This window comes from Uloborus diversus, chromosome 9 (genome assembly GCF_026930045.1).
Source record: "Uloborus diversus isolate 005 chromosome 9, Udiv.v.3.1, whole genome shotgun sequence".
NCBI classification, from domain to species: Eukaryota; Metazoa; Arthropoda; class Arachnida; order Araneae; family Uloboridae; genus Uloborus; species Uloborus diversus.
In genome coordinates this window covers 100142911-100166472 of record NC_072739.1, presented here as the reverse complement: position 1 = coordinate 100166472, position 23562 = coordinate 100142911, and the positions used below count along the sequence as shown (strand labels likewise).

Here is a 23562-nt window from a genome sequence, read left to right as displayed (position 1 = left end):
AACAAATAAAGAGTTTTTTAATCATGTACTCTGTACACTTAATATAGCTTTGTTTGAAAACAGATATAGCTTCTTTCAATAAGGGATTCGTTTTTCCCAGACCACGAAGAATTCGAGAAGCATCACCACCAACAAAAATTAAGTTATCAGGCAAATGACACTCTATATCATTAACATTAATTTTCAATATTTGGTCATATATTGCCAATTTGGCTACCACTTCATGCTTCATAAAATAAACTAAAAATTGTTTTATTAGATCAAGCAATTGAACATGAAGCAAATGAAGCAAACTCTCCCTGCTCTGAAACAATTTAATATATTTGTTCAAATGAGGGAGAGCTGCATTATAAAATCCAATATAGAGTAGCGTTTTTTTTTTTTTGGTGCACAAAGAGCTTCTTTACGATCCTCTCTTTTCTTTCCTTCAGCTGTCAAAGGTTTCTTTTTTAATAGACGACTGATCTTTTTGACTTCGGAGACTTCATCTTCAGACAGTTCCCTTTTTTTGAAAATGTCATCAATAATTTCTTTGTAGATGCTTTGTTCAGCCATCCACGAAAAATAGAAAACTACTAAGGCATCCCATAAGTAGATAACCCTTTCCAGAACAGCCAAGATATAGAGCCATCTATGATTTGGTCTGGAAAGGGGCTTAAGGGGTTTCACTTTTAGTAACTTGCATACTTCAAAAAAAATTTGTCGTTTATCCTGACTTTTAAGATCAATATGTATATCATCACATAAACTTTCCAAGTACCTTTTAAAGGGCTTGGAAAACTGCAAAGCACAGTTGTTCACTGTATGGCAAGTATCGCCATCAATATCTAAAAGATTGGTAGCTTTGCTCTTCAATCTTTTTTCAACTCCGCTTTTTTTACCACGCATGGTATTGCATGAATCCATCAACACACTAATTAAATTACTCCATGGAACTTCATTTTTTTCAATTAGCGAAACTATTTTCAAATAAATAGACAATGCAGTTGATGAAGAGAGTTGAATGGATGATAGATGTCTCATAATTATTTTATTTTCTTTTTCACAATAGTACTGTGCTAAAACACCTAATATGCTATCCGAGCCTCTTGTAGTGCTTTCATCCAAATTCAAAGAAAATTTTGAATTCCTTAAAATTTCCCACTGTTCATCTTTGATTGTTTTGGCAAGTCCATGCTCCAGTTTGTATGAAAGACTGGTTCGACTTAACTTAAGGGAGTTCAATGCTTGCAAGTCTTTTGATAATGTTTTGGCTAGTTCCACAATTTCTGGAGCTACAGCAAATGAAAGAGAATGTTCAGCAATAAATGAGCACACTAAAGCTTCAGATCGACATTTTCTAGTAAGAAAATCAACAGTTCTGTTGTCTTCTTTCATCTCATAATCACCATCTGGATAAAATCCACCTAATACACCAGAATTTTTTTAATGATTCCCGGCTTCTGTTATGAGTATTTGTAGAAGAATGTTGCAATAATGCTTTTATGCCATCATTAGCATATGTAAAGGGCTTGTTGCAAGAAACACAAAAGCAAAATCCAGCCCTATCAATTTTTTTACACCATATTTCCATTTTTTCATTGTAGGAATCTACTCTGTTTAACCATTCCCAATTAAACTTGTTCTTCTTTCCTGCATCGATGAAGCCAATATCTTCAGATTTATCCAGATACCTCATTTTTTAAATGAGAACAGCCAAGTTCAAATGAATAAATTTATCAAACAAAAAGAGTAGTGAAATGAAAAGTAAGAGTTAACTAGTAAAATTTAAACAAACTAATTTATATTTACAAGGAGCCTATTAATAACGATAAAGTATAATTAAAATTAGTTCAATAACAACAGAACGCACGCACACAAAGATCATAGACCAGAATATAACAAAGAAAAGATTTGCATACGATAAATTCCTCCAACTGCCATAAAGAACAAAGACAGGAGTCAAAGCTCTTATCACTTTTCTCTTCCTACCTCCCCCCCCCCCAAAAAAAATAAAACTGGCCACCTATTTGATGATTTGATTTCACCCGTTCTCAGTTTGACCTTGAAGCAGGTGTGAATGCATCATCTGAAAAATAGTTTCTTTGGCAGAAAAAAAAAAAAGGAAAAATGTTAGAAGATGAATCTTTTTCTTTTAGATACACGGCCACAAATTAGAATAGCTGACCTCAGCAGCGAAGGAAAATCGTTTGCGGCAACCCTTCCCAAAGGGGAAAAATATTCTTTCAAGTAACCCTCTTTCCTCTTCTTATCTAGCCTTTATTCTAACCTGGGTTGCCAGATTTAAAAACAGTAAATACGGGACAGACTTCTAGGAGTGAAAAAAAAGGGGAGGGGGATCTTTTTCAGATTGAGTGCAATTACTGGTTATGCTGTATTTTTAAGGGGTATCAAACAACCTTGTTTTAATAGCTTTCGGAAGATTCCTCTGTATGTTTATGGGTGAGCACAATTTTGGAGGAACTCTATCTCAAAGAATAAAGTAAGCAATATAACGATGTTCAGCATTCAGATCAACGTTGATAGGAACAGGTACTAATTAGTTTTTGACTTGCTTTTGCTACAAAAGAAACGGTGCAATTGAAAAATGTTCTTGTTAAATATGACTACTTTATCTGAAATAGTGAAACAAAACTTGTGTTTTAATGCCACACCAGCCAATAGGAAAATCTGAATGAGTAAGCTTCATGGTCTGCCGCCAAAACAAAAACATATACAAATCAAAACGAAAACAATTTTTGCGTTTGCTGCCTCTTGATTTTTTTTATTTCTCTTTATTCCACATTTTTTGTTTTACTTTATTTTTTTCTCATAAAATAATGTCTCGTTTCGTAAAATATTGTTATTAGCTAGAATACGGGACTTTAGCCGTCCCGTATGAAAGTTCCCCGGGATGCGGGTCAATTTTTCAAAATACGGGACTGTCCCTTGAAATCCGGGACGTCTGGCAACCCTGATTCTAACCCCACCCCAGCTGTTCTTCGATAATTACCATAGAGTTTGGAAAACATGACGGTGCTTTATACCAAACAAAACGTGCTTTATACCAAACAAAACGTCTTCAATTTGGACTTTCCGCGTGCGTTTCATTAAACATAGCCCTAAATTTACAAAAGTGGGTTTTCTGAAAATATAGGAGTTCCGGTATTTTCGATGATGAAGATACCAGAATTCAAGATGAAAATACCGGAACACAATCACCCCTGGTGTAGGCATATGTGTTTGTATCTGTGTGCAGGAATAAGTGTGTGGTTAGCTGTGTGTAGGTGTGTCTGTATGTATGCATGTGTTTGAGTTTGTGTATGTGTGTATAGGTGTCTGTATGTATGTATGCATGTGTGTATGTATGTGTGTGTGTACGTGCATGTATGCGTGTAAGTGTAGGATATTGACGCAACCAGGAGACGGTTTTCGCCAGGGTTTCCGCTACGATCGCATTTTTCGCATAATGCGAAAACACTATCTGAATTGCAAAAATAAAGCAATGCATTTTCGCTTTTTTGCTCAAATAAAAAATAAATTAATTTTTTGAAAAAAGAAGAAATGTATGATAATAGAGAGGAAGCATGCATAGCGATAACCAACTTAATCTTTTTTAAATCTTAGCTAAGATGTTAAAACTACAATTAAGTTCAATAACTATTAGTCTTATCCAGCATTATGTCCCCTGAATGACTGCTTTATTAGGAGGAGGGGACTGCAATGTTCTAAACACCAATCGTGTTTTCTTTTTTTTATTTTATGTTTTAAAAAAATAGCTGTTGTACTTATTTCTTCAAAGATGTCACAGATGAAATATGAATTTTATTTTGAACTGGAGATGAAACACACTGAGGCATATATAAATATATGAGAATGTGTAACATTTTAGCATTTTGCTAACATTTTCCCCTCAATTTTAGCTTTTATGCTAAAGAACTTTTGAACCCAGCTTAAACACTGGTTTTCGCTAGAGGAGCAGCATCAAGAGGCGGTCGGTCGGCAGTGATGCTGCAGAGGGTGCTGGCGGGAAAATAAAATCATAGGACATCAAAACAGTCAAATGAAAACAATAAGCAATCGTGATTGCTCAAAAAAGAGTCAGTAAAATTTTGCGGCAGATTGTGGAAAAAAACCCAAAAAGTAAACATTTTAAATCCCCTGATTACAGGAAAAGTCACAAAACAAAAACAAGAATTTTAACTGTTCATATTCGATAAAAAAAAAATGGAACAGACCTTTTATCTCAATGATTTTCTTCACCTGCTATACATTTTAATAAAAGCATTGTTGCGGAAAGTTGAGATGAAGCACTGAATAATAATTTGAGTGGGGGAAAGTCTTCGAAAAATAGGAATTTTATGTCAAAATCCAAGTGCCGTAATTAATAGTTCAAAATTGATATCTTTGCTAATTATTATCAGAGGATTATGTTAAATAGCCAAACATAAAGATGGGAAGATGACGAATCCATCAATACCTGGTTCAAATGGTCAATTCACTGTCATTCGGGAGAAGAAGCTTGGACATACATAGATACATAGGTACATACGCTCATTTTTTAATTACATAAGATTTTATTCTCGTGATAAGTTATCTAACCCCATTTTTTAAACAAAATTTATAGAATGGTACTGAGCACTTTTCAGGTCAGGTCATGGAAGATATCATCAATAAGGAATTTTTGTGCAAAGATCTAAAAGCATTACAATATTCAATTACATTTATTTGCTCTTTGTTGATTTTAATTTATCCATTAACAAGGCTTCAATTGGAGGTACTTTAAAAATTAAATGCAATAAATTGCTGATTTAAAATAAAATAACTAAGCAGTTCAGAAGAGAAAGCAGAATTAAAATTACAAAAAAGAAAAGAAAAAATCTAATGCATTTTACTGCTTACACTGTTAAATTATACATCATTATGTTATAACTTTTCCTTGAGAAGTTAAAGTGGTAATGGCTTCGATATGACACATTTTGATGACTGTGAAAAATGTGCCTGCATTCGGACATAACTTGTAGTAGAAAATGTCGTTGTTAGAAATTAGTTTTACACCTGTTTCAGCTGTGCCATTGGCAACCCTTAAACTGTTTAATATCTTTTTAGCCTTAGTATAATATTGGTTTTCACACTATTCATCAAGATCAGCATTTAAAAACTTTCTATCGATTTCAAATCTCTTTAAAAAATTGTATCTCTTAAAAAGTTTGAGGAGAAATAAAAAAATCTACTTCTTTGTCCAATAAACTAAGCTTCTTTGAGATTGAGCTGTGCTTTTGCATCCCTATCATCACAATCATCTTCATTATCTCCTACTTCGGATTTTAATTTTGCAGCCTTCTTTGTTTTGACCTTTTATTTTCTCCCTAAAGTATCCATCAAAATAGGAAATGCAACCTTTTCTGAGTTCAGGGACCACAAATGATTAATTATTTTAGGTAGTTCTGTGCTTACATCATCTTCATAAATACTTTTGTATTAAACCAAAGATTTCAATAACTGTAGATCTTGGTTGGGGGCCAAAGCTGGATCACAGACAATAAACCATACTTTTCCGCAAATATTGTTGACAAACAACCTAAAATCTTCAATACCTTTTAAATCGATTAAGGAAAGTTGATCCCTGAGAAGATATATCTTTAAAGAGTATATGAGGCAGTGAGAAGCAAAGGAATGTAATTGACAAAATTAAAATTTTTGAGATAATCATTACAAATATTAGGGGAACGTTTCCTCTGCTTAGGGGCAAGAGATGGTACTAGTAGCTCTGGTAGGGGCCGTTATATAGCATGATTTAGAAAAAAAGTTCAAGGAAAGCCTATCTAGGATCTGCACTTTACAGTCAACCCTCGTTTATCGCGGTTAATTTGTTCCAGACTTGACCGCGATAACTGAATTTCCGCGAGTTAGGATTTTGTATTTATAAACTGAATATTTTCCTTATTAGAGCACAAAAAACTTACGACTATTTAAATAGGTTTTTAAGATAGAGCACCCCGGACATAACAGCACCCTTAACCACCATTAAATTTGTAGTATTCAATACATTGCACAAAATAAAACACTAAACTAAAAAGATATCACGTTAATTATTGGGAAATAAACTACACACCCACCTGTAGTTCTTACACACTACTACTAATCTATGAAAAAGGCTCAACTTGTTTGATGATGAATTAATTGCCAGTTAGTGATCGTATGTGCCCCCCGTTTTTCCTCAACATTATCCTCATTAAAGGGATTACGTGTACAACTTTAAAAGCTAGTACATTGTTGAACACCATCTACACTACAGATGTATTTATCCCCTAGTAATAATGCAGTGATTTATACTTTTCAGTTAGTGCTTAACGGTTAAAATGAGATAGCGATTCCCTTCATTTTCTTCGGAGATTTTATACCTTTACTCCCTCAACTAGTACAACTACAGCCCCTCAAAAAAGCTCACCTTACTTAAAAGATATACTTTGTTATTCTTTTGAAGTAAAAAGTTTACACGAGCGCATAAAAAAGGTAAATTACTATATTTGGAAGAAAAAGAACTAGAAAAAACTGCGATGTAGTGAAGCCGCGAAAGTCGAAGAGGGAAGTAGCGAGGGACGACTGTAAACGCATTTTATAAGGAACTTTAAAAAGTCCACTTACATCCCTTTGCTTCTCACTACGTCATATGGCCTTTGCCATCTATCTTGTGTGATGAATAGCGCCAGGTACTCGAAAAGTAACACTGTTTGGAGAAAGACTCCCTAAATAAGTTAAGCAAAATGGAATGAACTTCTTATAGGCATCCCTGAGCTGCTACTGTTTTATTTCTCAAAAAGAAAGCTTGAAATTTCACCTGGATTGCTTATTTTGTTTTTAATCTTCAATACTTGCTTTGAATTGCCTCTTATCTATACCATTCATACTGAAATTCTTGAAAAATATCTGGTTGAGGACTAGTGGACGTACCTATTTGGAAATCAAAACTGCTTTGGTAGCGAAATGCTAAATACAAAAACTTTTTCTGTAACAACTGTACTCACAAAACGCAGGTTTGTACTGCAGAAGGGAGCCATAAAATGACTGTCATTTTAACGAAAGCCCTAACAAGTCCTCGTTTAAGAACACAGGCCACTTTCCTCGGAATGGTAGTTTTTCCTTTCTTTGGAGGGGGGGGGGGGTCGAAAACCCTTACAAGACTGGGATTTTTAACTGATGTTTAGAGTTGACCACGGAGGAGGAAAGCAACGTTTTGTACTTATGGCAGCTAATTTCAAAAGTTTTAAAAGCAGTTGCTTGTTTTAGCTTTGAGGTTTAGAGACATAACTATAGTAAAGTGAAATTCTGTTACAACAAACTTCAAATTACCAGAAATTTTCTTTGTTGCAACGAGGTTTTAGTAGTAATGAAATTCAAGCAACATAATGGAAATCAAATCGGAGCTGAAAATTTCTTTCGTTGAAACAGATATTTCGTTGCATCGGTATTCGTTGTAACGGGATTTCACTGCATATATTTCTGATAATATTGCTGTTTTTGCTCTGATAGCTCAACATTGTAAGGGGGGTTACAACCATTAACTAAAAGAAGCAATACAATTTATATTATAATGATTTGTTCTTCTTACGCGATTTTGAGGACATTAGCAACGACCTGACTTGAAAAATCCTGAATAATCTTCAATCTACTTTTACAAGAATTTAGATGAAATTAGACTTAAAGAGAATAAAATTCGCTATAATATGAGAACAGAACGAAGTTTCTAGAATGAATAGTTTTGGTTTTACAGATGAAAAACTACAATTTTTTGCTAAAAGAGATAGCTTGACTTGAAAATTTAAATTTTTGGGACATTGAAACTGAAAGTAAAAAGGGAAATTTTTCATGAAAAATCATAAAAAGAGGATCTTGAGCATAAATAAGAGAAAACAGAAAGCTGCCGAACCGCTGAAAATTGACATACCAGATAGATCATATTCATCCTTTTCAAAGTTTGGGCAGCATTCAAATTGGTAGTTTGTGTATCACTTCATACATTTCATATTTAAACGATGGCAAAACAAAAACATTATGTAACAGTATAATATACAAAATCAACAGATCACCGAGTTATTTTCGGTTGAGACAGTATTGATAGTTTTAGTGTTTTCTAAGAATTAGAAAGATACAGGTAGTGACTCGAATATGGACATACTATACACTATAGATTAGAACAAATGAGCTAAATTCATTTTAAGCAAATTGTCCCCCATAGCAGCGAAAATCTTCAATCCTAGTAAAAAAAAAGTCATTTTGTTAACGTTTTCCAGAGAAAGTGACGCTGATTGATTCTTTTGTCCAGAAAAGGTAAAAGAAAAAATTGTTACGGCCATAAAAATTGTTTAATATTTGGTAATGCATGGTGAACTTTTATAACATTTTGGTCTTCTTTTGTAAGAGTTTTAAAAAGAAAAATCAAAATAAAGCTCCAAACTTACTTTTCACTGCCATTCTGAAATGCTTCTTCAATTATATCATTGGACTCATCATCATATTGCCACCAACTATTACAGGAACCTTCATAAAACCATTTGAAATCATTTGTCTCTTCAAGAACTACTTTGTTGACCATTACTGGCTTATAAAGAAATGAACGTTGCACAATCTGAAAGAAAAAAAAAAATTATAAGTGCAAAAAAAAGGGGGGGGGGCATTTTAAAAAATATATAAACTACAAAATAACATACTTGACGGCAAAGAGCACACCTCCCATTGCGTAAAATGAACCCTTTGGCACACAAGAAACAAAAAGTATGAGAGCATGGTAACTTTATAGGAAACCTGTACTCATTCAAGCATACAGCACAATATTGAGGTTTCTTTCCAGCATCTAAAACAAATTTAATGCACTATGTTTCAGACTTTTCAATTAATAAACAGAAAAGATAATCGTTAACAAAGGTAAAAATTCATTTTTCTTAATACATTGCCAGCTTTTTTTTTTTTTTTTTTTAAATATAACTTAGAGCATAAATAAACATTTCACTAGTTAAATGTATCATACGAATAAAAAAATAAATAAATAAAATAAATAAGACAAATTAAAACTAGTAATAATTTAGTTAATAACTAAATTCAAGGGAAAAAATAAGTAAATTATTGAGGGAAAAAATTAATAAAATGAGCAGATTTAAAGAAACAAACGTTTCATCTTTCCTCTCATCAGTTTCATCTTGCAAAAGATTCGAAATGTTTGTAGGATGCAAAAAGTTTGATATCTCAGTCTGGGCAGGAAATTCCATAGCCTAGTTGCCAGAATATCATTTGAAATTTGAACTGACATAATAGGAATAATCACAAAGACTTGTCAATATAACTTTGAAAACAATTTATTTAAACTACAAACTCAAAAAACAAAAACAAAATCATGTCATCCCGGCATTTCATTACAAAAATGCACTTAATGCAGATACCCACTATTAGTACTGAAAAACAACAGCATTTGCAATCAATAACTACTTCATTCAAGTTTTACAACTTTAATCGCAACTGCGATTGCTCAGTTGCATACAAATTAAAAGGGTTTTTTCTTCGATTTAGAAGTTAAAAAAAAGTTTTAGCATATTATGTTGATATCAAATCAAATTTTGTTTCTAGAAAATATTTACAGGAAGGACATCACCCCTGAGGGTCCCCTGTGCCTGTCATGCAGAGACTTACCTGATGGGAGTCCCTTGGGAAGATACATGGAGGACAAGAGGCACATGAACAGGAATGTTACCCTATTTCGAATAGATATCAAACACAACACGCAATTTTGGCATTGCATATGTTTGATAATGGCATGTTTCCAAAAAAAAAAAAGTTTATTACTGATATGTGTGAATATTTGAAAGAAAAAGAGTAATTTTATAGAAGGCTAAAATTTTGGCTTCCAATAGATTAACGCTTCATTTCTGGATTTATTCTAACAGTGGCTGCATAAAACGTAATGGGGAACAAAACCAAAAATGAAAAACATTGATTCCTTTTGCATAATGACTGCTTAAAACTTTAAGCTGCAAAGGGAATTCTCACTAGATGTAAATTTTGTGTAATGTGTATATCTGTGAGGAGCAAGAGGCAACAGTCTACTAAAATGCAGAATGCATTTCAGTGAAGTAAATAAATACCATAACATAGTAAAATGCAAAAATCTTCATGAGCCCTATAGAAAGTTAAGTAGAACCTAAATCATCATTACCGTAAACGCGAGCTACTTTGGCCCACATTTAGGAACTTTTCTCATCTTTTCTTAATTTTGTGTTTAATTCATGTTTCCAAGCTGTGGAAACATTTTTTCACATCTAGAGTTCGCTTAATTTAATTTTTGAATTCTGATCACTGTTTCAAAGTATTATTACATTTTTTCATTGCTTTCTACTTGGGCCAATGTTGCCCTTACGTTTGGGTTACTTTGGCTCAAAGTCCTGTTTTAAAATCATTGTAGAACTAGAGCCAAAGAAAAACGTGTGTTCATAGGATAAACTTCATTTGAAAGAAAAATACATTTTACAAGAAGTTTTGAGTTACACATATTTCTTTTAAGGAAAATTAATTTTTCTTTTTCTAATGTGTGTGCACACCTAGTTATTGTTGCAGAAAATAACCAACGGAGAATCGTTATCTTTTTATCAGTTTTGGAGGTTAAATAGTTTAAGATAACCCCATTCGTAAAACAAAGGATCCTAAATTTTTGGTCACAATAATAGGTTTTTTGTGCATTCTAGACTCTCAAGATTAGCTCCTTCTCTTGCATGAACAGTTACCCCTGGAAACCTATGCTCATTTCATTCCACAATAACGAAATTCCATAAACTTTACAACAAATTCAACGAAATTTGTAAGAAGTAGATGCAACAGGGTCAATGTTTTCTAAACCTCCTGCAACTTTTAGTTCCGCTTCATCTTCTGTAGTAAAAGTCATATAACTGAGCCCTGAGGATTTGAGTCTGTAATCGCTCTTTAATCCGTTGCTGAGAATTTCTGGATTTTTCTTGTGTTTTTCCAGTTCAGAGATTTACTTTTAGCTTTTCGTTTTCAATTATTTCTGACAGATTTTTTCAAGTTTTTATACTGGGTCTAAATAGGTTTAAAAATGAAAATTTTAAATGAAAACCTTAACAGAATAGAGAAGAGCAACTATGCTACTACATAAATTATTGAATAGTGTTCATAAATAGGTACTTAAACTCTCAGCTGGTTAGAGCCGTTTCTACATGTAAAAGTCTGAGAGGTTATAAAGACACAAGGTAGCACAAGTAACACAAAACTAGTAGTGTTGCTCCTTGAGAAGAGTTATTGAACTACTTGGTGTACATTACTGAGTCCTTGAGGCTGCTCTCTAACGGATTCTGTCAAAATATGCTTAAAAATTGCTTCCTGAAGTTTTATAGAGAATGTTGTATCTTTTTTCTCAGTTTCAGCCAAAGAAGAACTCGAGGGCCAAAGTAGCCCATGTTTACGGTATATACATACTTCTCCCTTTATATTTTTATTCACGATTTTCTCCGCAAAAACCGGGAAAAATTTATGTTTGACTGATAGCAAAGAATCCATACAGTTAAAGTTTTTTTCTAAATACATAAATACACTATACTTCATTTATTTTTTTTTAAATAAATTGCTAGTAAGTACAACACTTAGGATTGAAATTTGTGTAAAATCTGTTATATTTAATATTAGGACCATTGATAATGAATAAATTTCCAATTCAGATGAAATCTATTGATTACAAAAAGTTTTGTAGAACTGTTTACAAAAACAAATCCAGAAATCAGATGAGATGCATGTGTGAAAAGAGAATAAAATATATTACTTGTACAGGGAACAAAATAGATATAATGTGCAAGAAATAATGCAAAAGAAGAAAGGTTAAATTTTAAATGCAATTTTAAAAAGTACCTTCATTAGATGAAGTTGGTGATGTTTGAGATTTTTTACTACAAGCTAAAGGTTGCAGTGTTTGAGGTCTTTTATTTTTACCTTTTTTGGCATTAGTATTTGCAGTGTTGGTTCTTTTTACAATTTTTTTTACAGGCCCTAGAAAAAAGAGAGAGAGAGAGAGAAAGTATTAAAATATACTGGGTGGTATTCTAAATCATTATTGCATCATATCATAATATTATACATAAATGCAGACAAAGTTATTTCACATTGATATTTCATTAATATTTTTATTAAGCACAAAAATATGAAACAATCAGCACTCGTTGCACTGAATATGAAACTGCAGTAATTTATCTAATTTGACTTTTTTTTCTTTGTATGTTGTGATAAACTAAAACATCGATCAGAGATATCACTAATGCTTCATTATGCTCTAAAATTTCATCATGCTTTTTTAAAAAGTGAAAACATTTGATTTTAAATCATACTTTGGATTGAATGAGTAACATTTTTACAAAACTAGCAAAAATCTTTTGTTACCTTTTAATACAAAGGAAGGCACTAAGTTAAGCTTTTTCAAAACTTTTATAAAATTTCTCATCTAAATGTAATGAAACTACAGTAGAGTCTCGAAAATCCGAGTTATCTGAGCCGAGGTGACATTCATGTCACCTCGGCTTACTGAAAATTCTTCCAGATTGAAAATTGATACTATATGAATGACATAAGGAGGGGTACATTTTACTTCCTTGTACAAAGATAAGGAATTATTGTCACAAAAAATTTATTACTCAAATTTCCACATAAATTTCCATTTTAATTGGGTCTATATAAATTTTGACTTAAGTTTTTCACAATGTCAGTACATATTTATGTGTGCACAGTTTTAGGCAACTAAAACAAGCCTTTTGAGAGTGCCCCGAGACCATTTAAACAAGTTTTCTGTATCTATCAGACTTCGTGTGTGTATATCGTGCATAACATAAAAACGGTTAGTTGTGAAAGGTTTAAATTTTGTATATGAAACTCATCTAGCGTCGAGTTGTGCACCTTCTTTTTTTTATTGCAATCAGATACTCCAAAAGGGATGTCAACACGTTCTTTTCGAAAACCAATGTCATTTTGCATATCAAGTTGTTATCTCCAAGCAGGCCCGCGCCAAGCCAGATCAGCGCCGTCGTGCAAATGTCTTTTGAGCGCCTTTATACACTGGTTTTCGGGGAAAATATAGTAAACATCTGGAGTTAGGTTTTGTAGACAAATTTAAAATAGAAGAGAATACGTTCGGAATTTAATTTATTTAAAAAAAATGTTTGAATGTTTAAATTTGAAATATGGTGTATGTTTTTACTTCATATATCGAAATTATTTCAATTTCAGTAGCTCCTCTGATATGCTAATAATACGTTTTGGAGAAATAAAATATTTTAAATATCAAGTTAATGCCACTTTGAATATGTCTAATTTCTAAATGATGAATAATTGATAAAACTTTTACGCCTATCAAAACATGACAACAGGAGCAGTGGCGCAACGAGAAAATAGTTTTTGGGGGGCACATTGTAAAAAAAATAATCTTTTAAAAAGAGGGGTCCGGGGGTTCTCCTCGGAAAAATTTTGAAACTTGAAGTTTTAGAAACACAATTTTAGACGGTCTTTGGTGGAGGAAAAAGGCACGAGAGGCTCCACGGAAACTTGTAGAAGTTGAAGCCTTAAAACGCGATTAGGCCGCATTTATTGACGTTAGAATAAAAAATGGGACACTCTCTCCGATCGTTTTTTTTTTTTTGAAAAATAGACCGAAATTAATTTCTTCTCTCCTCTCAATTTTTCGAAATTTAACTTCCATAAAAAAAAAAAAAAAAAACAATTGTAGACAACTTTGAAGATTTTTACGGGAAGAGGAGTGTGGAGTTCTCCCCTGGAATATTTTTCAAAATTTAAGTCCTAAAAACGGAAGCAGTATTCTATGATATTAGGAAGAGAGGTTCAGAGGCAATTCCACTTTAATTTTTCTTAAGTCGTATTCAAAAAACCTAATTTCTGCAATACTAAAGGAAAGCGGTTCGGAGGCCCTTGCCCAAATGTTTTCTAAATTTAAAGTCAAAAAAAAAAAAAAAATAATAATAATAATAAATAAATAAATAAAATAAAATAAAATAAATAAATAAATAAATAAATAAAAAAGCGACTGTAAGACCATATTTGGTAACATTGACGTTAGAATAGCCAGCAATCTTTCAAAATTAAAGCTGACAAAACGCAATTTTAGTTGATTTTCGAAAACAGTTTCAGGCGATGTTGTTTGGTAATCGGGGGCCTTCCCTGGAAATTTTGTGAAATTGAAGATCTGTGATCGAAATTTGATATGCTTTATAATACTTTTAGGGCGAGGGGGGAAATTCGAACGAGTGGCATTTTTAAGACTTTCTTAATTTTAGACAAACTATTAAAAAAAAAATGTGAAAAGAAAAGAAATAGGATGGAGGGGGGAGGTAGCAGACCAATTAGCAGTATAAAATTTTTAATTCAAAGGCTTCTTCTTAAAAGAAATTAAAGTTTTACCCCAACAAAAGTTTACCCTAACAGAGTTTGGAGCCTTTTTGACTCTGGCGCCGTCGTGTGACGCACGACCTTGCACATAGGGACGGCGCGGCCCTGTCTCCAAGACATCTCTGAATATATGAGCCGCTCAGAAGCCAATGCGGTTAAGTCCATTTTTGGATATTTTCTGATTTTTGGAAATTTTGACGAAATAAATATCAATCTTTTTAGTTATTAAAGGATTTACTCGTTGGTTATTTTTTTCAAGGTTATACAGCACTTTTTTTAATAGCTTCTGAACATATTGTATAATAATTTCAGAAGCCATTGTGAATAAGTCCACCTTTTATCAATATTTTTTTACATAAACTTTGAAATAAAAATTAAATTATTCTTCTTCTTTCGATATTTGTTGGCAACACTGAAAAACAAGAAATTCATTGTACAAGAAGTCATAATCCCAGTGGGAGATACTTGAATTCAGATCTTTCTATTGCAAAAATGTATAACCTGTATGTCGAACAATGTAATGAAGAGCAAATTGTACCAGTAAAGGAAAAGTTTTATTACCATATATTTTCGACAAAAGTTAACTTACAATTTAAGCAACCTTCAAAAGATATTTGTGCAAAACCTGATTATTTGGTAATAAAAAACAATCTACAATAGATGAAGAAAAAAATGCAGCTCAAGTTGAACATGACGAACACTTGCGAAATGCAGAAATTGCCTGTAATAGAATAGTATGGCTAATGATCGACTAAGAGATTCAGACGAAATATACGTGTTTAGTTTTGATTTAGAAAAAGCATTACCATTTCCGAAACTATCCACATCAGTGGCTTATTACAAGAGAAACTTATTTATATACAATCTTGGTTGCCATGATTTAAAGACTAACGAGGGCTACATGTATGTTTGGCCTATAACCCAAGCATCGCGGGGTTCACAAGAAGTGTCATCGTGTTTAACTAAACACATTAAACTGTACGCAAAGGATTTTCAAAAAATTATAATGTATTCAGATTCATGTTCAGGACAGAATCCACAAGAATTTCTTTCCACAAAACTATTGGAAGAAGCTGTTACCAACAGAAAAAAATCAACAAGTGGACTAACAGTCGATTAATTGGCTTAATATGAGATGCATAAAATTGGAAAGGTCAAACCCAAGCAGCATTTAGTTCAAACATAATTTTGACGAGGATGATACCTTTCATGTAATTGATATTAAAAAAAAAAAAAAAAAGAAAAGAAAAAATAGGTGGTCAGTGAATTTAAAAAATATAACTGAACCTATATTCAGAACAATTTCAAGAGAAACAAAAAAAGACATGTTTATTAAAGTATACACCTCCAATTAAACACAACTTTTACAGGACATTAAGGGCAACACATGGAGATCAAGATTTACATTTAAATAACTCGTAAGAAGATGGTGTTTGTTATGATGAATAAACATAAAACTTATGACAATAAATGTTATTTTATTATTTTTACATAAATTTCTTATATTTTTCATCTGCCAAAAGGTATAAGTCCTAAAATTTTTACGATGCTGTCATTATTTCAATAAATACTTACGTTTTTATTTACACATCCTGAACATATCTTGTTTTTTTGCAGGGTTTTCATTTCGAAAAAAGATTTTATACACTTTTCTAATTAAATTAATACACCAAGAATTTTAAAAACTAATGTATCAAAAAACATTAATTTTCTCAAATTTTGTGATTTGGACTTAACCGCATTGGCTTCTGAGCGGCTTATATATCTTGTAGTCGTAATACTTATCTTATAGTCAATGAATATTTCGTGCCTCTTTGGGAGGCATTGAAACAAACCTCTCGATGTATTTTTATTATTTGCCGTAGGTAGTTAATTAGTTTTACAGTACTAAAATCTCTTGTTTTCAGATTTTAAAGAAAATATTCTTTTCAGCAACTAAAAAATTTAATTTAAAATATAAATGAAGCACCTCGGATTAAGCGGAACTTAGAACTTTCGAGACTCTACTATATTGTTTTGGATCAGCCACAAGTGAGGGAGAGTAACAATATATGGTGTCATTTTTAAAAAAAAAGTAACCAAGAAATAGTGAAATTCTGTTTCTGGCAGGCCTAGGTACAGGAGACCGCATAGCACCTACAAGCTTGAAACTTGGTACCAAATTCGAATAAGTTTTTTGTAATTAATTTTTTAAGCTAAATTTTGCATAAATTGCCTGCAAAAAGATTTCCCACACTCCTTGACATTCTACATCATTTAAAAGAGCATTTTTTTTTTTTGAATCAAATTAAGCTTGTTCCAATTTTTTCAACTAATAAGAACAACAGATGTAATGGTTTCTAACCTAACGAATGTCCTAAGCTAAACATGATTCAAGCTCAGAGCTAAGGAGCAAAATGTTACTAAAGACCACATATTTGAAAAGGACCTTTCAAATTTACAAAAGGGGCATTTTGCTATGCTCATGAGCTCTCGAGCACTTATAGGTGTGAAATTTAGTACAAGTTAGTTTGGACTCTGGGGGAGGGGTGCTCTTTGAAACCATTTAAAAAAACATACGTATTTTTAACAAGTTCTTTTTATATTCAGGTTGGTGTGGGATTTTAATATTTTTCTAATACAGTAGAATACCATAATAATGCCGACCTCTATAAACTGCACAACTTTTCAGAAATAAACAATAAATTTTGTAGTTAAACCTCTGTTTTACCTTGCAAACATAAAATTTGTTAAGCAAATTAAATTATGAAACCATTTTTCATCTTTTCATTTTAAATCAAAACTTTTAAAATGAAAATTGGTATTCACAATTTAAAAAAAATACCAGATTGCTCTTGAAGATACATTTGTTATGCAAACCATGAAGCTAGCAAAAGTGCAGGATCACTTTATTTGTGAATGAAAAAAAAAATATATATATTATATTGCATAATTAATGCTTTAATACTCAAAGTAGTTAAAACTTGTTCTGAAGTGCAAACATAGATATATTCTGAATATTAGTTTCAAAATTTGTAAAATGATCTATGTAACGCAAAAACCTGTACAAGGCAAAAGCTCTGGTCCCAAGGTGTGCATTATAATGGTATTCTACAGTAATAATGAGCTCTTGACTGTATATTTTCTAAGGGAAGGAGAACAAGATTATTTTTTGTTAGAATCATAACATGTATTTTTATCTGGTTTTACATAACAGACGCACCGAATAAGAGCAATCTTCTGAGGCTGTTGAGCAGCAGCGAGCGGGGGGTGAAGCCCACTAGTCATCATAAACAAAATTTCCCAGGGTTTTATTTTAAAAAGTTTAATAATTATAAGGCTTTGAAAAGCCTATTGACTTTTGAATTACCCTGTGTATATAATACAAAAGTAAGTTAAAAAAATAAGAAAAGAACAAACCAAGAGCTCACAGAGGCACAGCGCATTTGGCTACTAAAATTGAAACGAAACCCATGCTTTTAGTTTTTAGGTTTAAGTTCCTGACTAGTGCTTACAGTTTAGCATTTAGTGCTTTTGCTCAATGCAACTCTGTATAATATATCTACGGAACTTAAACACATTTCAGTTAGTTAGTAGATTTAATTTTTTGCTTTTTCAACCATTGTATGAAGTTTCCACAGCCTCATGAGTCAGGCTTCATCATTTTCTGTTTCTTTTATTATTAATACTGATATTTTCGTGTTCCACATTATAAAATGTTTAAGACACAGTACCTTTCATAAGCTCACAAATCATGCGTAGCACCAATTTTAAATTGTAGAAACAGGTGCATGGCATTGGTATTAGAAAATGGGTCAGTTCTGAAATTCTAGACAAAACTTTTTCTGTTTTGGGCATCAATTGCAAAGGACACAATATTAAAATAATTGCACTTGACATGATATTTTTTATCAACCTACTTTTGAAATTTCTTTTGCGAGAACGAACATGAACAACCTTTTTTATTTTCCTTTTGACTACAGATTTTTTGCTTTGGGTTTTCTTAGCAACTGGTTTTATCTCTTTCTTGCTTTTAACAACTTCTGCAAAAAAAAAAAAAAATAATAATAATAATAATAATAGTAATAATAAAATAATATTCATTGATATCAACAAATTAAATAGGTTAGGGCAGCAGTGTACAAATAATGTCAGGCACCCTTGGCAAATTTCAACAATGGTGCCCTTTCCAAACTATTCCAAAAAAAAAATGTATATTATTAACAATTTAGTATCAAAAATAAATGTGCACTTTTGAACCATGGATAATACAGCAGGCTTCCAACTCAATGTACTTCAGTCAAGCGAAAAAGACTGTATGCAAAACGAGGAACGTTGGCAGGTGCCACTCGATCAGTTTTAGAAATGACACATAGAGGGATTGATTGATTGAGGTTTTAAAGTGATTTCTGCCTATCCTACAAGAGGAGGCTTGTACCACGGCAGGATAAAAAAAAGGGGAAGAACTCGGGGGATGCATGGGGGGAAAGAGAGGCAAAAAAAAAATCAAAAGCGATTAGAGCAAGCGACAAAAGTACAAAACGTACCAATGGAAGAGCAGTTAGCGCAAGTACGAGAAATCACAAGAACGAGAGGGGCATTAGGATCCGAGATGTTGATGCATGAAAAAAGGATATGACGGAAGTTAGAAAGACATGGGCCTTGGAGCAGGAAATGGTCAATTGTCTCAGTTTGATTGTACAAGGGGCAGAGAGGGAAAACACTGCACTTGAATCGATGAGAATCTTGTTGATTAGGAGAGTTCCAGTGCAGAGTCGAGTGATGAGAACTCCTAGTTTTCTGTTAGGGATCCAGTTGATGTAGTCATTGATGGATCCAAGATGGGGCTTGTGGTTGAAGTACCTTCTATTATCCAATCACTATTGATCTTTGATTTGAGTTCCTGTTTGTTCATGGTAATGATATCTTCAGAGGCAATTTCATATGTGGAGCAACTTGAGAAGGGCCCGTTTTTGCCAAGGTGGTCAGCTTTTTCATTGACCAGAATACCGAGGTGACTTGGGACCTAGATTGTGGTGATAGATTTGACTTTGCGCAGGGCTTCAACAATTGCTTTAATGGTATAAAAAATAGCCGAGTGAGATTTCAGGTTGAAAGAAGAGAGGGCACTTAGATTAGACTTGCTGTCAGAGAAAAGAACGTAATCTTCATAATTGTTGGCGAATTCAATGATAGCTAGGGAGATAGCTAGGGCTTCTGGTGTAAAGACGGATGCATTATTGTTGATGATAGCCGCGGCATCAATATTGTGAGAAATGTTGATGGCGGCGATACTGGTGAAGTTATTATTCTTTGAACCACTTGTGCTAAGAATGATTTTTCCTTGAAGAAAGTTTGACTGGTATTCAAAAAAGTACGAGCAGGCCGTAGTCGAGTTGAAATTCTTGTCTTGGAAAAGGAGGCCATCCGAAATAATGTGAAGTTATTAATATTGATTAGGTCTTTATATCTTTTTTTTAATTATTTTGTTGTAATGAATATTTTTGTCTTTAAGGTAGTCATAAAGAAGGGGAAAGATGTGGTGATTGTCTCTTTTAAAACAATTGTCGATGTTGTGGTCTTTAGTTTTGTTCAAGGTAGGGGACATCCAATCCAGGGAAAAATGATGAAGGATTATGATAATGGATGAACGTCTGTCGCTGATGTGGTTTTCATTTGCTTCCCAATAAAGAATAGGGATAGGAGTCCAAGGTGGGAGGCCGAGGGCCCACCGAAGAGCACTATTGTGTAACACTTCAATCTTGTTGAGACTGGAATTACTGGCCGTTTTGTAGACAATAGCTTCATAATTGATTAACCCTCTAATGAGGCTATTAGCAATGGTAATGAGGTTCTTAGCATTGGTACAACTGTTGTTATTGGCAATGATTTTAATGTAGTTGAGGTGTTGAGAAGCTTCTTTCTAAAGGTTTATGATGTGGCTGTTGAATAAAAAGTTATTGGTGAAAGTAACGCCAAGAAAACACACATAGAGGGAGTTTGGGAGTCCTTGTTTCGTCAGTTGTGTTTCAGATGCTAAACCATGTGGATGTTATTTACCATTTTTTGTGTAAGATTTTTTGCATGGTTTGTGTTTATTTATTGAAGATTAGCAAATAGTGTGGTAAATAAAGAAATGATCAGTGATCTTGAAAGGGAAGCTATACACATAAATTGCTTTAACTGTAAGATGACAAAACTTTTGCTTTGAATTAGAAAATTTGACAGGAAAAAACTTTTCTCTCAAACCATTTAGGTGAACCTGTGTGTGTGAAACCTAGTGAGAGAAAAAACAAATCTTCTTTATTCGTAGGAAATGGATAATTTTATAACAATGCCATTGAAGATGACATTAGAAAATGGATGTAAGAGGATGAAAATCATGAAATAACTAGCAGGGGCAGCTTGTCACTATGGGCCAACTGGGCTTAAGCCCCCCCCCCCCCCCCACACACACAGAGAGAGAGAAAAATCGTGCAAAATTAAATAAATTGTTCAAAATTAACACTTTGTATTTCCGTTAAAAAAAAAAACCAAAGAAGTGGAGGCATGAAACAGATTTTAAATCTCTAGCACTTTGCATATCGCTAATAAAATATTATAAGTTTTCCATCTGTTAGCGTTTGTGCTTGCAAGCTTTGAGAATGATTTTTTGGGACATTTTGATTGTTGCCCCTAGTCAATTTCCTTCTTTGTTCTGATAGTTGGCTAAAGTAACAAGTATTACGCGTAAAATAGGCTGTATTTGTTTCTTTTCTATACTAAAATATTTTATTGCGGAACTTGAATTATTTCAGTTTGCCTCGGTACATCGATTTAAGTCCTCGAAATTTACTATGGAAGTTATGATTTTTTACATAATTAATGACAGAAAAATTTCAATCAATAGGATAAGCAAACTAATGCACTGCTTTTTAGAAATGATTATTTGATCATTTAGCAAAAAAGATTTCTGAAATATGTGCAAAAACAAAAAAAGCCATATATTTTTTTATAAAATTGAAACATCCTCAAGTGTTTTGATTTCTTTAATGGCATTAAAAAAATTATTGATTAATTAGTAAGCACAGGCAAAGATTTCAAAGAATTACATATTTTATTTAAATGCAAAAAAGAAAAAAAAAATCAATTGAACTATGAATGTGATATGTTATTGTGTCCCTAGGTATTGTGATGTGGTTTCACGCAGTAAAAATTAAAGGTAATTCTAATTTTAAAAAAGAAGAATATATTAGCAATAAGAAATTGTATCTAGAAAAAATATAGTTACCATTTTCGTCTTTTGATAAAAGGAAGCATGGCTAAATCGAAATTGATGCTGCTGCGTGATCAACATGATCGCTGTTGGTATCAAGAATGTAATATTAGTTTTAATGCTGTGTGTTGTTCATTACTAGTTGCATGGCTTGGGTGTCTTTAAATTTAGATTTTTTACCATGAAATTTAAAACAAAAATAATCAAGTAGATTATTTTCTAAAACCACCAATTTCAACTTTGAGGCTTGAAGAGAAGCTCGAAATAAAGAAACTGCAAAAGGACTACATTTTGTTGCTCAGCATTGGCTAAATTAAGGCACGAGCCGCCATTGATAACCAGACAATATTGTGGAAATAGTCACTCAGGAAGAAATATCAGAAGAGAAAGAAGATTGCAGAGAAAAGTGCATCCAACACTCAAAAAGATTCAAAACAAGGAAGCCGTTGAGTAGATTAGCCAGCAGAAGGAACTGCAGTCAGCAGATATACTTTCCTATTGCATCTTATCAAAAAGCTGAAAGGCAAAAGCAATCTATGATCTTTGTCTCTAAAAAAAGCTGCACATTTTGCCTACCTAGTCGTAACACTTCACATTCACTTAGTTTATTATCAAACAGTAAGAACTTTTGCATTAACCAACTTTTCTTGCTGTTGCAGCTCCCATGCAGGTCATAAGAGCACTACATGCTTGATAAGGGGTTCAAAACCTTGTTGCTACTGACGACCACTTGGTACCCTTAGGAAACCTCAGCGGATCACATACGATAGAAATTGTATTTAACAACATTATATAAGGTAAAGCGAGAAATTTCAAGTTTTTTGCAAACAATTTAATTACAACTATAAAAAGGAAACCCTTAATTTTCAATTGTTGTTTGCAGACCACATGAAAATTGATTATGGCCCACTAATGGTCTAGTCCGGACACCACAGGCTTAGGAGAAAATAGCAATATATCCGAATGAACTACATATCGAGGCGTGATATGAGGAGCTGCTGTATAACCATTACATACATTTAAAAATATAATAACTGCATCAGTTTATGCAGTTACTGTAAAATACACAAAAACATGATGTATCTCCCCCCGCCCTCACACACACATAAAAAACTAACTGGCACTTAAAAACCTCAAATAAAAATCAACCTTTGTACTGTTACAATTAATTTCAATACAATTACACAGGAACACCAAGAGTCAAGGCATGCCCCTTCCTCCCATAAAACTTTTAACACTCTGATTCCCAGTGCCCCCTTCCTCCAACCTCAAGGGCCAGGTTTCTTATTTTCGACTAGGTTGACATGGCCCTGTTTTCGTTAACATCAATGGGATTACAGATCATCAGATCATCCGAGACTCATTGCTTAAATATCACTAAAATTAGAGCATTTTTTTGCTTACTATAATGATTTCCATCACTTCTGGGTTAATACAGGAAAATTAAATGATATGAATTTTTATGCTTCCAGCATTGTAACATTTCAATAGATGAAAAAAGACAAAATTAAAATCAACTTACTTTTAATTAAACTTTGTTTACTAGTTGAAGGAACAGCAGGATTTGCTGGGGAGCCCCTGACAACAACTTGTCTACTTTGTGCTTTTTTGGCGATAATTTTTTTTCTGACTAGGAGTTAAAAACTTAGTTTTATAACAGAACAAAATCTTTTTGAAAAGTGCACATGCATGTGTACAATGATTAATGATTTAGAAAGAAAAGAATACATAAAAGATAGTGATTACTCAAAAAATTGCATCGATACTGTTAAAAATTCATGAAACTTTTACGGTAAATATTACTGTAAAACGGAGTGTTTACAGTACAGAAAAAATGTACAGAAAATTCTACTGAAAAAATAAACGTTTGCAGCATCAATCGATACAACACGTGACTTATAGTG

General features: G+C 32.8%; 1 protein-coding gene across 4 annotated transcripts in view; it reads right to left on the bottom strand.

The window, feature by feature from the left end:
* Positions 1–23562, bottom strand: part of LOC129230602 (uncharacterized) — a 43485-nt gene that overhangs the window by 6628 nt on the left and 13295 nt on the right. For 2 of the 4 annotated variants that reach the window (XM_054865010.1, XM_054865012.1), the window contains 5 exons: positions 23181–23288; positions 18324–18446; positions 11887–12024; positions 8691–8833; positions 8442–8608 (listed from right to left, as the gene is read on the bottom strand). In XM_054865010.1, coding sequence (XP_054720985.1) covers positions 8442–8608; positions 8691–8833; positions 11887–12024; positions 18324–18446; positions 23181–23288 — 679 coding nt within the window. The remainder of the gene's footprint in view (positions 1–8441; positions 8609–8690; positions 8834–11886; positions 12025–18323; positions 18447–23180; positions 23289–23562) is intronic. The other 2 variants (XM_054865011.1, XM_054865013.1) reach the window with 2 other exon arrangements.